General features: G+C 27.6%; 1 protein-coding gene and 1 pseudogene across 1 annotated transcript; both read right to left on the bottom strand.

Moving 5' to 3' along the window:
• Position 1: 1 nt before the first annotated feature.
• Positions 2-6380, bottom strand: LOC132943398 (uncharacterized). The gene is made up of 6 exons (XM_061012371.1): positions 4810-6380; positions 3661-3754; positions 2687-2786; positions 2203-2328; positions 1761-1919; positions 2-553 (listed from the first exon to the last, which is right to left on the bottom strand). The coding sequence occupies exons 1-6, from the start codon at positions 5555-5557 to the stop codon at positions 488-490; spliced, it is 1293 nt and encodes a 430-aa protein (XP_060868354.1). The 5' UTR covers positions 5558-6380; the 3' UTR covers positions 2-487.
• Positions 6381-6541: 161 nt separating this feature from the next.
• LOC132943399 (uncharacterized) lies at positions 6542-11860 on the bottom strand (annotated as a pseudogene).
• Between the last annotated feature and the right edge of the window lie 1876 nt (positions 11861-13736).

The following is a 13736-nucleotide window of genomic DNA, read 5'->3' as shown; positions in this document are numbered from 1 at the left end:
ACCCAGTAGGGTCACGCTAAGAATAAAAGAAAACAACGCCCTAAAATGCACACATAGGCAATACAATACGCGATAACTAGCCGGATTAATTAGGTACAAAAAGCAACATGATATGAATAACATTAATCAAAATAAATTTTTACAAATACAATTTTATTTTAATTTCTCTTATTGCAGTTATGTTAATTTCCTTTTTTTAGAATTTTATGATTCACGTTGTTAATTGTATTTAAAAAACCACAACACTTATGTGGTTGACTGTATTATTAATAAAAAATAAAATACAATATAGATTATAGATATATAAGCACTAATAACAATTATATTTTGATGTATTTCTACATATCTATAAATCTACATAAATTGGAATAATAACATAATTATCCATTTATAATTAATCATATTATTGTAAGTGTTGTTATAATAATTGTATAATGATATAAAATAATCAAAAAATTATTTAAATTAAAAAAAAAGTGAACAAAAATTAATCATTCTTTAAATTTATACAATTTATTAAAACCGATACAACTGTGTAACAATGGCCCATTGTCTGTAGGTAACAAAAAAAAAAAAATAATGATAGAATATTGTTTTTATTTCAGTCATACAACTTAAATACTAAATAACAATAATATTTGGTTAATAGGTATTGCAGGTACCTATAATATGTCAAATAAACAAAAAATTTAACATTGTGTGAAATTATTCGATTGTTTTATAAAAAGGCTTCGTTTTTTCTATGTTTTTAAGTAATTTAAAAGTAAAATCAGCCATCACAAAAAAGATAGAGAATTATATTTTAGAGAGAATGACATATCGGTTTTATATTTTATTGTTATTTGACTTTATTTCGACTTTCAAAATAAACAAAAAAATGTTGTAAATTTAAATTATGTTTAAATCGTTTATTTAGAGAAATCGAAGCGATGATGTATTGATTTTATAATGATGTGTGTTTTTTTATAATGTTTTTATTTTTGTGTCTCTCGTCAACTTTTAAGATAGTAAAAATGCTTGGATTTTCTTCAACCGTAACTTTTCTAATAGAAAAATGAAAAATTTCCCAGTAGTTTTTAAAAACACCATGAAAAGCAAAAAAAAAATTTATCAAATTTATAATTTAATAATTATTTTGTAGTAAAACATTTATAAAATGTTCAACTTTTATAGCTAAGGATTGAAATTTAAAACAAGGCTCCACGTAAATAGGTGATTTATAAATTACTTTCTTCACAATAATATCATCAAATATACTTGGTAATATCATAGGCTGGCTGACCGTTTTCGCTCAGAATCATTTTTCTTATACAATGATATTTTATCATTGAATTCAAATTTAACACAATCCATTACAGTGAACCACCTGTAACCTACTGTTCAACAAAGTAACACCTACTTTCCCACATTTTTATTATTATAATTGTATATAAATATATGATAAAATACCCTTAGAAGTATTATTATAGATCGTCGGTCTCCGCTCAGAATCATTTTTCATCGTATATGCACTATTTTATCATTGAGTTCAAATTTAATGCAACCCTTAGGAGTTGGGATTAGAGTGGTCTACTCAAAGAGGTACGCTAAAAAGTAAAAACCTTTTAGCAGTAGCGCAGGGTGAGATCCTTGATTATATAAAATTAAAATTATTTATATAGGTATAAGTTAAAACATTATTTTAGAATATGAATTTCATAATGTATTTGACTATGATTTTATAATTTTAGTTTAGTAATAATTATTTTGTTAGTACGTACTTTAAAAAACATTTCCAAATTTACAACTCTTGTTCGCGTATACCTTAACGTTTTCTGATTAGCATTATTCAATTTCATTGTTAATAATATCAATTTTTTACACTTCATGTCCATTTCGGTCCAATTACTGCTGTACAATGCATATACTATTGAATCTTTCTAAACAAAATGGCAAGATATAAAAGTGTTCATTAACAAACTGTTAAACCTGTAGCTTAATGATTCATTGAAATTGATAAATTTTCTATTGCGTGTTTTCATTGTTTATGGAAAACGTGAAGAATCAACGGAGTTTTGTAGGTACTTTACAAAGTTTGTAGACAACTTACATACTACGTCATATTATATACTGATTTTATAAAATATAAGATCAGATTTATCATCTAATGGTACATGATACATAATATTTATTATAACTGGACAGTAATGCCTTTAAACTTACTTGGTTGTGTACACTTTCAAATAAATAACACGCCATAAATATTTGAAACAAGACTGTAGGAATTGCCACAATGGTTTTTATTGTCGTATCGCCATAAATCGCTAATGTACTATCATTGAAAATTTTCTAAAATTATTTTAATCCAGTTAATTATTTCAAAATTTCGTAGACAATTACTAAACATAAGTGAGCTTGTTTGAATTAATTATCATTTATTTATTTTGTATGGCTATGACTAAAGAGAAAAGCACAGTTTGTAATAAATAATAATTTAACATATTAATATTATATATATTATATACACTTGAACGTATATTTTATTAACTTAGATAAGCTATTATAAATCTGAACCAATCTTAGGAGAAACTTAATGTTATAATAAAATTTACATTAAATTCTTCATACATATTATTATTGTCTATATAAAAATTGAATTGATATTAATATTGTAATCAAATTTTTAAGTATGGCCATATTGTCTTACCATTATTAAATTAAACCAAAGTATGATGAGTGAAATCGACGAAACAAAAATGTGCGACAACATGACTCGTTCAAATATATTTAAAAATAATTCAAATTTCCTGAAAAAAAAATACCAATATTAAATTTGTAAGAACTAATAGATACTAAAATGCATACCAATTATCTGTCATTCACGTAGTAAAATAAAATAATGTAATTCAACATTTTGAAAAAAAAAAAATAATATATTGATTTTATAATTTAATCATAAGATACGAGTATATAGACTATTGAAAATATGAACTTAAAAATCATGAACTTTAAATAGGAGTAACTAAAGCCTAAAGTTCACAAATAATAATATACTGTTAAACTGTTGGTTATTACTTATTTGTTTATTTATTTTTTTGTATTAATGTAAAATCATATAGAATTGTAATTTGTAATGAGACCTTTCGATTTCACTAGAATACCAACAACTCTCCCTGTACAGGTACATAATATGCTCATCTAAACTAAACCCTATTTTTATATATTTATAAACTATTGAAATGCTTTTTTAAATGGATTAAGAAAACAACTTCAATATTTAAATGAAGTAACTACAGTACTACACCATCATTATATTGCTAAAAACTATAATTATTCGTTGCCACAATATTCCTGTATGATTCCCGTGAATTTTCACACGCTTATATGAATTTCACATCCCTTTAGACTTGTTAAAGTTATGAAACAGTTTGGAAAATAAAATATTTTGTAGAATTGTTAATGGAAACAATACTTATATTGTCACATCTCGCAGACGCACATCACCTATGCATTACATTTATTATACCTAGTAGGTACGACTAAATGATAATTATTATTAAAAATGGAGGTTTTATTTTATACCATTGTCATCCTCAGTATCTATAGTTTAAAGTTACTATCCGGCATAAAATGCCATAAAATTATAAAATAATTTAATTCAAGAATGAAATTAACACTTACTTAATAACAGCTTGATGGTCCATAATAATTTTTATTAATTCATCATATATTAAATCATGTTTATTAGATATAATTTGTTTTTCATCGTTGTTATCTACAAGTGAACAAAATATTTGTATTCAGTATGAGTTTTGTAATAGGTTACTAAATGTCAATAAAAATTACTGCATTCAGAAGCTTCGTCATATTACAGTAACTTTTTTAGAAAAAACTAAGAATAGGTGGTAGATACTCAATCTGCCAACAACACAATCTAATAGTTTAATGCGACATAGTCAGTTAAGTTTCGGACACTTGATTCTAAATCAGTAGTGGTAACTTTAGATACTTATTTATTACTGAATAATTCATTAATTCAATGACCTATACTATATACATTCAGATTAAATTAAAGTAATATGAGTTGATGCGTATGCCAACTGAGCAGAGCCCGTATCTAATATAATATGGTTAATTATAGTAGCTAATCCCTGCAAAAACTCCCTCAATATTATAAAGCATTACAAAAATTCAAAACTACATAATTATGTAAATGTGATTTTAAATTTTTACAAAAATATAGGGTTAAGAATTTTTTTTGGAATGTGTTGATTCCTTAAAGTAATCATTATTTTAAAGGTGTCCTAATAAAGCACCACTATACAGCATTGAATAGAGAGGAACTCAAATATTGCACAGGTATTATAATATTATAAGATTTTATTCAAAAACAATAAATATATAAAATTAAAATATTTATCATAATTTAAATGTTAATAGGTGTACTATTGTTGTATTAGTAACACTCGTAAATACAAACAAATATTAATCGTCATAATAATTTTTTTAAATAACAAGAGCTTTGCAAATTTATATGGGAAACTCAATTTTAAAATAATGTAACAATATTAGTAAGTTGTATTAAAATTTAAAATTATTGAAACACTAATATTCATTTGATAAAATTACAACCAATTGACAATAAGCGACCGTTTGGACAGTTAAGTGACTTCTTAATGTTACTAATGTCCACTATGTATTTTTGTTTTTAATGTACGTTCTAAGTATTATAATTATAGAAACATAATTCCTCTATTCCTATAAAATGCATGGTAAAAAAGACAAAAAAAAAATGTATTAAACAACTTATTGACGTGAACTCGTACTTACCAATTGAAGAGGAATGAGAGCAGTCACTTAGTGATTTGTGGTTGACCGATTTAAACGCAGTGCAAACCATTTGCATATGACAGCATATAGCCAAGCACAGTGTCAGCAAAAGTGTATCAAATACAAGGATAAATGATGCAATAGCGACAGTGAACAACATCTCGATAACAAAAAACGTATTGTACGTCTCGTCAGATAAGAGAAAATACAAATTTAAAATGTTCTGACGGTAATCACCGAACGAACCGTCGTGATTTTTGATCGGTATTAGAGCGTTACCGAATGCCAGAAAACCTAATGTGAATATTACCACCGACGAAACATACGCGCTGGCTAACAAGCTGGTGTACCAGACTGAACGCGATCGCCAAAGATCCAGTATGTCATGTCCGTTCCGCTTCCGGTTGATAAACGACGTAAAACCGTACCGCGTGATTGACAGACAGTCCCATATATCGTTCGAACGGTAAATGACGATCCACATCTTGTAGCACGCGTAAAATGAGTTTGTTGCTACAAAACAATCCAATAAACTCATAGACATATTATAAGTCCATAAATGCAAACAGTCGACGAACAACGCCATCGATATAACTGCCGTGTACAACACAAAGAACGCAACGAAAATTTGGTATACGTTTCGACCTCGAAACCGTATTGTTCCGGGATCTAAGATTTGATATAATCCTATGAAATTCGCTAATCTGATGTTGAAAACATGGTGCTTCTCGTTCTGAATGTCCATCATGACAGCGAATCACTGAATGCGCGTGTACAAACATCCACCGTTCGTATGAAACGGATCTTGGCAACACTTCTATTTATATATGGGAGGTGGCTCATCGATCAAATAATTTATTTATGTTATGAGTGCATGGTTGTCTATAGATTTCATGTTTACAATACCTGTTGCCATGCAATTAAGTTCCTATCAATATTATAATTTATACTCCGTATTTCTCATACCCTTCGAGTTTTTTTACCCTTTCAATACTACCAAAGTTTATAGGTGGGTATACGAATCCATCATGAAATTCAACTGCAACTTTTATTATAATTATATAGTATGAAATAAATACGGTAGAAATTAAAAATTACTCATAAACTTGAGCCGTAATAAATTCTTAGAATTCTACAATTTTAATTGTTTTAATGAAAGGACGACGCTGGTGCATTACTTATATTTTATGTATGACTGTCATAAATAATTCTGTTATTGTCAAGTTTATTATTTGTATTTTTTTTCTAAACAATTATAATTTCACCATAGTAAACAAGGCTTTAGACATTTTGGATTCTAAACAGAATATTGAATTATAATCGTTTTCCAATGTGCAGATGTGTGTGTTTACTGTATAGACACAAGTTTTTATATGCGTTAAAGTTAAATATTTACATAATTTGACAAAACCAATATCACATAGGTATCTTAAATTATTTAATTAAAGATTAAAACTTAATTTTTATACCTTCAAAATTGAATACATCATTTTTCATACGTTTTTATAACTGCAATTTTTTTGAATAAATATATAATTCATATCCTTTGCAGTTCTAAACACCATTACTATTAGTTAGACAAATGATGTAAGTATTCATTATTATTTAATATTAATTACTCCATAAAATATTAATATTATTGAATAATGTTATGAAATGTTATTATATTACAATATTTTAAATAAATATATGATAAAATATACTTAGAAGTAATAATATATAGGTTCTTTACTATATGATGATCGACAGTCTCCACTTAGAATCATTTTTCATCGTATACGTTGCATACTTTATGCAATAATTTAACATTGAGTTCAATTTTACAAAACAATTAGGACCCTAATGGATTAGAGTGATCTGCACAATATTACGAAGTACGCTAAAATCTATTAGCAGTGGTGCAAAACGAGATCTTCGATTATTTAAAATTAATATGTTAAATATAAAATTTATTTTTATTTTTTTTTTATAGGTAGGTATAAGTTAGAAATATGAATTTTAGAATACTATGAATTTTCAAGTATATGATTTTATAATTTCAGTTGAGTAATAATTATTTCATTAGTACGTACTTTAAACAACATTTCCAAGTTAACAATTCTAGTTCTAGTATATCTTAACTTTTTCTGATTAGCATTATTCAAATGCATTGTTAATAATATCAATTTTTTACACTTCATGTCCATTTCGGTCCAATTACTGCTGTACAATGTATATATTATTGAATCTTTCTAAATGTAATAGGCAAAATATAAAATTATTCATTAACAAACTGTTAAACCTACATCTTAATAATTCGTTGAAACCTGAACAATCTTCTACTGCATGTTTTTATTGTTTATGGAAAACGTGGAGAATAAACAGAATTTTATACTTTACAAAGTATGTAGACAACATACATACTACACATTTTTTTATTGATTTTATAAGATATAATTAAAATTATTATCCAATGATACATAATATTTATTATAATATTGGTATTCATTCTAGCGATCGAAACGATTTTCCGCTCGTTCTGTTATCAGTTTTATCTGCAGTTGTAAAGGCGACCCAATCTTAACGTGGATAAGAAACAAAAAATATTCATAAGTTTAAATCGGTACTCATTTCTATTTAGAGGCACCTTCGCTAGAGATCATAACAAAAAAAAATGATTTATTTTTTTATTTTATTATATTTTATTGGATTTGTTGAGAAATTATATTAGTAATAACTAATAACTGATAAGTGATAACCTGTACCTTTCTTATAATATATTTTACATTTCTATACATATTTCTATATATTATGTATTTTATTATATTGTTATAAAAGAGGCTAAAATCTGAATTTAGAATTTGTTTTATTTGATTATATAGGTTGAATTTTTTATTAGGAATAAATGGAGTATTAATAGTAAAATAAAAGTGTTCTCTAAATTAGTGTTAGATTTAGGAAAAATATACATTTTGGATTATCACTTTTACAGGGCTTGAAACCGATTGAAAAAATGTCAGTTTCGGTTTCAATTTTGTATACCGGTTTTAATTTTTTTTAGTTTGGTTTATATTTTTCAATACCAGTTTTAGGTTATTTCGGTTTTAGTTTCTACTTTGTATCTCGGACTCTAATTTTTTTGGTTTTGTTTTTGATTATGTTTTTGGTTTCAGTTTTTAAACGGTTTATACCGGTATCTAAAATCAGTTTCAAGGCCTGGACTATTTACGTTCATACGACACAAATATTTCAAAAAAAAATACCGTTTTTTAAATTATAATTTCGGTTTCGGATTTTAACTATAATACGGGTATCCAATTTTTTTCGGTTTTGAAGTTAATGCCGATATTCAATTTTTTCTGGTTTCGGTTTTGAAGTTAATACCGGTTTACATTTTTTTTCGGTTTTGGTTTTGATTTTGTTTTCGGTTTCCGGTTCTATAACAGTTGATACCTGTTTCAAGAACTGCACTTTTAATGGAGAGAAAAAGTAAATTCTAAGTTAGAGGGGGCTTTAAAGTTTTTTTGCGACAATGAGTAAAAGGAAACTGAGAAAAAAAGGGGCACCCAAGATGTGTGTATACCTAGGGCGCCAAAATCGTAAATACGTCACTGGTTCTCGTTACACAAGAATACAAGATGATTTAAATGAAAACGTGTCATACCTGCTTCCAAAATTAAAGATATCTTTCCTAAATCTAACCTATGTTAGTATGTTAGCTATACTAAACTCTTTCGCCATATTTTAGTTAGATTGGAAAATAACGTCGGTATTTTTAGTTTATAATATACTAACTTTATTATATAATAACTAATAAGTCTTATCAGGTACCTACTAAATGAACTGTTGAATACAAATCTCAACTCTGTTTAATTAAAAATATCTGCAGAAATAACTGCAATCATACATAATATTACATTCGTTGATCATATTATATTCTTATTAAACAAATATTTATACTAAAAAGTAATGTATTTCAACTTACTTGGTTGTGTATATCATCAAATAAATAACACGCCATAAATATTTGAAACAAGAATGAAGGAATTGCCACAATTGTTTTTAGTGTCGTATCACCAGAAATCGCAAATATACCATCATTGAAAAAACTCTAAAATCATTTTATTCCAGTTAAATCATCACTTCATAATTTGGTTCATCAGAACTTTTTTGAATTTATTATTATACATTTATGTGAGTATATGACGATTACTACTGGACAATTGGCAACGACTAATCATATAGACTTAAACGGTATATTTTATTAACTTAAAATTATTATTATCATTATTAAAACCACCTTATTTAATATTTTATGTCCTTACAAAATGTGTTCACTCATAGTAGTCTATCACTCATTATACATAAATGCTCATTTCTCAGTTATGGATAAAATTTCAAAAGATATGCATGTCTGTAATAATAAATATTCTAGTTTTTTTAGTAAATTATGAAAAAGTTTTAGGGGAACAAATTATTTCTTGTATTTAATAGAGAACGCCTCAACCGAATATGTTGTTTCCGTCCTACAAACGCGTAACATACAAAATGTTTATTATTACTTACTATTAATTTACTTACCAATATTGTATTTTATTTTTTTTAATTAAAAAATTGAACTTAGCTTGATTTTACTATCAATTTTACTATCAATTTTTTAGCAGATTTTTTTAACAAAAATCATATCTTTTTTTTTCCTTTTTGAACCGACGACGCCGCGGGAATTGCTTTCGCATTACAACAAAAATTATATCTATTGTTCAAAAACTTAACTACCTTTAAAATGATATCACAACTTTTAGAGCAGTTTTTTTATACTTGGCGTTTTTTTTTTTACACTGCAGAGTATGCGGAGTAATTTTATTGGTATAACATTTACATTACATTATTCTTCATACATTACCTATTATTTTGTATATACAAATTTAATTTATACTAATATTGTAATCAAAAGTTTATGTTATCTGATATTTTCTTACCATTATTAAATTAAACCAAAGTATGATGAGTGAAATCGACGAAACAAAAATGTGTGACAACATGACTCGTTTAAATATAGTTAAAAATAATTCAAATTTCCTGAAAAAAAAAAAACTTATATTAAATTCGTAAGACCTAAAATAGTAAAATGTATTCCAATTATCTGTCATCCACATAATATAACGAAATAAAGTAATTCAACATTTTGGAAAAAAAATAATCAGATACCTAATGATTTTATAATTCAATCATAAGAAATATTGACTATTAAAAATTAAAACTGTAAAAATAACTATACATTATAGGTATCTAGTAGGTACAACCAAATAATAATTATTATTAAAAAAGGGGATATTTTATTTTATATCATTGTCATCATCAGTATCTATAGTTTAATTTTACAATTAGGTATAAAATGCCATAAAATCATAATATAATTCAATTAAAAAATAAAATTAACACTTACTTAATAACTGCTTGATGATTTATTATAATTGTTATTAATTCATCATATATTAAATCATTTTCGTTGGATATAATGTGTTTTTCATCGTTGTTATCTATCAAGTTAACAAAATATTAAATAATTGTATCCAGTATAAATTACTAAATGTCAATAATCATGACTGCAATAAATTAAAAACTATTAAAATTACCAGTTTAGTCGTCTTACAATGACTTTTTTAGAAAATCTAAGGATACTCAATCGGTCAACTACACAATCACATAGTTTCACACGACATGGTCAGTTAAGTTTCAGATATTTCATTCTAATTGAATAATGGTAAATTCTATTTATTTCAGAATAATTCATTAACATATAAATGTAGATTAAAATATATTTATAAGAGCTTATACATTTACCAATTGAGCAGAGCTATACGGATCTAAACGTAAAATTTTAGTAATCAAAAATGAAACAGAATTTTTCAAACATTTAAAAAAAAAACAATATTTTTATTTTGAGCTAACCCAATTTTTGACTAAATCGTATTTTTATTCAAATTAACTCTGAAATGTCATGAAGTTCCTGAATTATGTAGGCTACTTTTTGTCACGAAAATAAAACTTGGTATAACTATGATACTTTAGAGTTAAATTTTATACATTTACTAACTCTCCCCACGGAGTCTGCTATCTATCACATGTAGATTGTTTACCTGATAATATACTACTCGCATAATCACAAGCTATAATAATATTCTATAATATAATATAACTAAACTTATCTTGATTGACTCACGTATGTATGTACGTTGTATGTATTTTATGACCAATTGACTTACTCGTACTTACCAATTGCAGAGAAATGAAGATCACTAGGTGAGTTATGGTTGACCGATTCGAAGGCAGAGCAAATCATTTCTATCTGACAGCATATTCCCAAGCACAGTGTCAGCAAAAGTATATCGAACAAAAGGTAAGTTATTACTAATCTGGCAATGAACAACGCCTCGACGACCAAAAACGTATTGTAGTATTCATTGTACGTCTCGTCAGATGCAAAAAATTACAAATTTAGAACGTTCAGACGGTAATTTCCGATCGAACCGTCGTGATTTTTGATCGGTATTACGGTGGTACCGAAAGCCAGAGGACATCCCACGTAAAACACCATCGACCACTATACGCGCCGGCTAATAGGCTGGTGTACCGGACCGAACGCGATCGCCAACGATCCAGTATGTCATGTCCGTTCCGCTTCCGGTTAGTAGTTAACGACGTAAAACCATACCGCGGGATTGACAGACAGTCTCATATATCGTGCGAACGGTAAATGACGATCCACATCTTGTAGCTCACATAAAATGAGTTTGTTGCTATAAAAAAGTCCAATAACTTCGTAGACGTATTAGTATTAAAAAGTCCATAAATGCAAAAAGCTGGCGAACGACACCACCGATATGACTAACGAGTACAGCATAAAGAACGCAACGAAAATTTGGTATACGTTTCGACCTTGACATTTTAAGGCTCCGGGATCCAAAATTTGATATAAACCAGTGAGATTCGCCAACCTGATGTTGAAAACATGATGCTTCTCGTTCTGAATGTCCATTACGACAGCGAATCACTAAATGCGCGTATACCTACTAAGGTTCACCGTTTGTATGAAACGCATCTCGGCGACACGTTTATTTTTATATAGGTAGGTTGCACATCGATCAAATAATTTATTTATGTTATGCGTGCATGGTTGTCTATAGAGATTTATTGTTTATGATATCTGTTGCCAAGCAATTAAATTCTTTTCATATTATAATTTATATCCCTTCGAGTTTTTTTACCCTATCATTTCTCCCGAGGTTTATGTCATATAGGGGGGTAAACATCGAATCCACCATAAAATTCAACTGCAACCTTCATAATAATTATACAGTATGCATTTGTGTTAAATTAATGATGAATAGCTACTATTATAAACTTTAAGCGTAGTTCTTAGAACTCTACAATTTTAATTTTATAAATGTATGGACGACGTTGGTGCATTATGCATATTTGATACATGACCGACATAAAAAACCCTGCTATTGTCAGGGTTGAAAATCGCCTATCTTTAAAACCAGCTAATATTATTATGAATAAAAATAATTATTATAAAGGTAAAATACAATTATTGCGGGAAAATATATTTAACCTGATATAATATAATATTAATAGATATATGTAAAGTAAAATATCGTTAGAAATATGACTGACTTACAATCCCCACTCGGAACCCATTTCCACGTGCAATGATAGTCTATCTATATTCTATAAAGTATAAGGTGTATCAATATATCTAACTATCTCTAACTATATAAAGCAGAAACCCGAAGTCGCTCCTCTGAGGATTTTTCGAACTAGCGTAAGAGACGGCCAATGAAAAAATTCGATGAGCGGTCCCCCAGGTCTCTGCTTTGTAATATTATATATATCAGAAAAAAAGGTATTTTTACGAAGAAATTAGAGATAAGAAGTTTGAAGATGTATAGAAAATATTATCAGAAAAAAAAAAGGTATATTTACGAAGAACTTTGTATTTATATTTAAAGATAAAAACTAATATATTTTATTGATTAGTTTATTTATTAATCTATTAATATAAATAATTTAGTTTATGTATGAAGATATCAATCTTTACCCCCCTTTGAGGACTTCTTGCGTCCTCGCTCGGACCTTATTCGCGTTCACCGCTAAATTTACAGGCCGCGCGCGGTCGTACTTTGTTCCCGGCGGGCCCGCCGCGGCGGAGATAAAGTGCAAACCGAGTGCCGCCGTCGTGCGTGTTTATCGATAATTTTTTAGAAAAGTCGAGTTTTACCACTTTACGTCACGTAGGTATTGCTATACACAGGCATAAATACATGCGTCGAAAAGTTCGATTTTATTGGATTCAATAAACTGCATTATTATTATATTATATTTGACTGCCTTTTGTCCTTTTGCCTACTCGGTCACGCCATGGCTTCCTTATATTGGTATTTATATATTTGATTTGGCATAAATATACACGATATAACCACTCTATCGGTCTGTAGTAGGTAGGTACATGTATATATTATAATAAATAAACGTATAAATATTAATTATATAATAAAATATCTTAGCTCGAGTCGAGTCGACTATACTATAGCCTATAGGTATGTTTAATCATGACCATAAAATCAAATAAATAACTAACCTACATGTATATATATTATACTATATGACTTAATGAAGATCTATTTATTTATTAATATATATTATATGTAACTGTAGCAGTATTTGTATGCTACATTAAATTATTAATTACCAAAATAAGAAAGTGGCTATTTGATTACCTCAACCAGTTAACTCACCTGACAACAGTAATATTATATTGATATTTTTATTTGTTCATATATCATAGGTAGGTATATACAATATGTTTTTTTAGGTTGTGTAGTATATCGTTTGCATTGTGTGTAGTTATATACTACGGCGAACGTCATTCAAGGTGATTGACC

This window comes from Metopolophium dirhodum, chromosome 4, assembly GCF_019925205.1.
Source record: "Metopolophium dirhodum isolate CAU chromosome 4, ASM1992520v1, whole genome shotgun sequence".
Lineage (NCBI taxonomy): Eukaryota > Metazoa > Arthropoda > Insecta > Hemiptera > Aphididae > Metopolophium > Metopolophium dirhodum.
The sequence above is the reverse complement of the archived record's forward strand: the minus strand, read 5'-3'. Positions and strand labels throughout refer to the sequence as shown.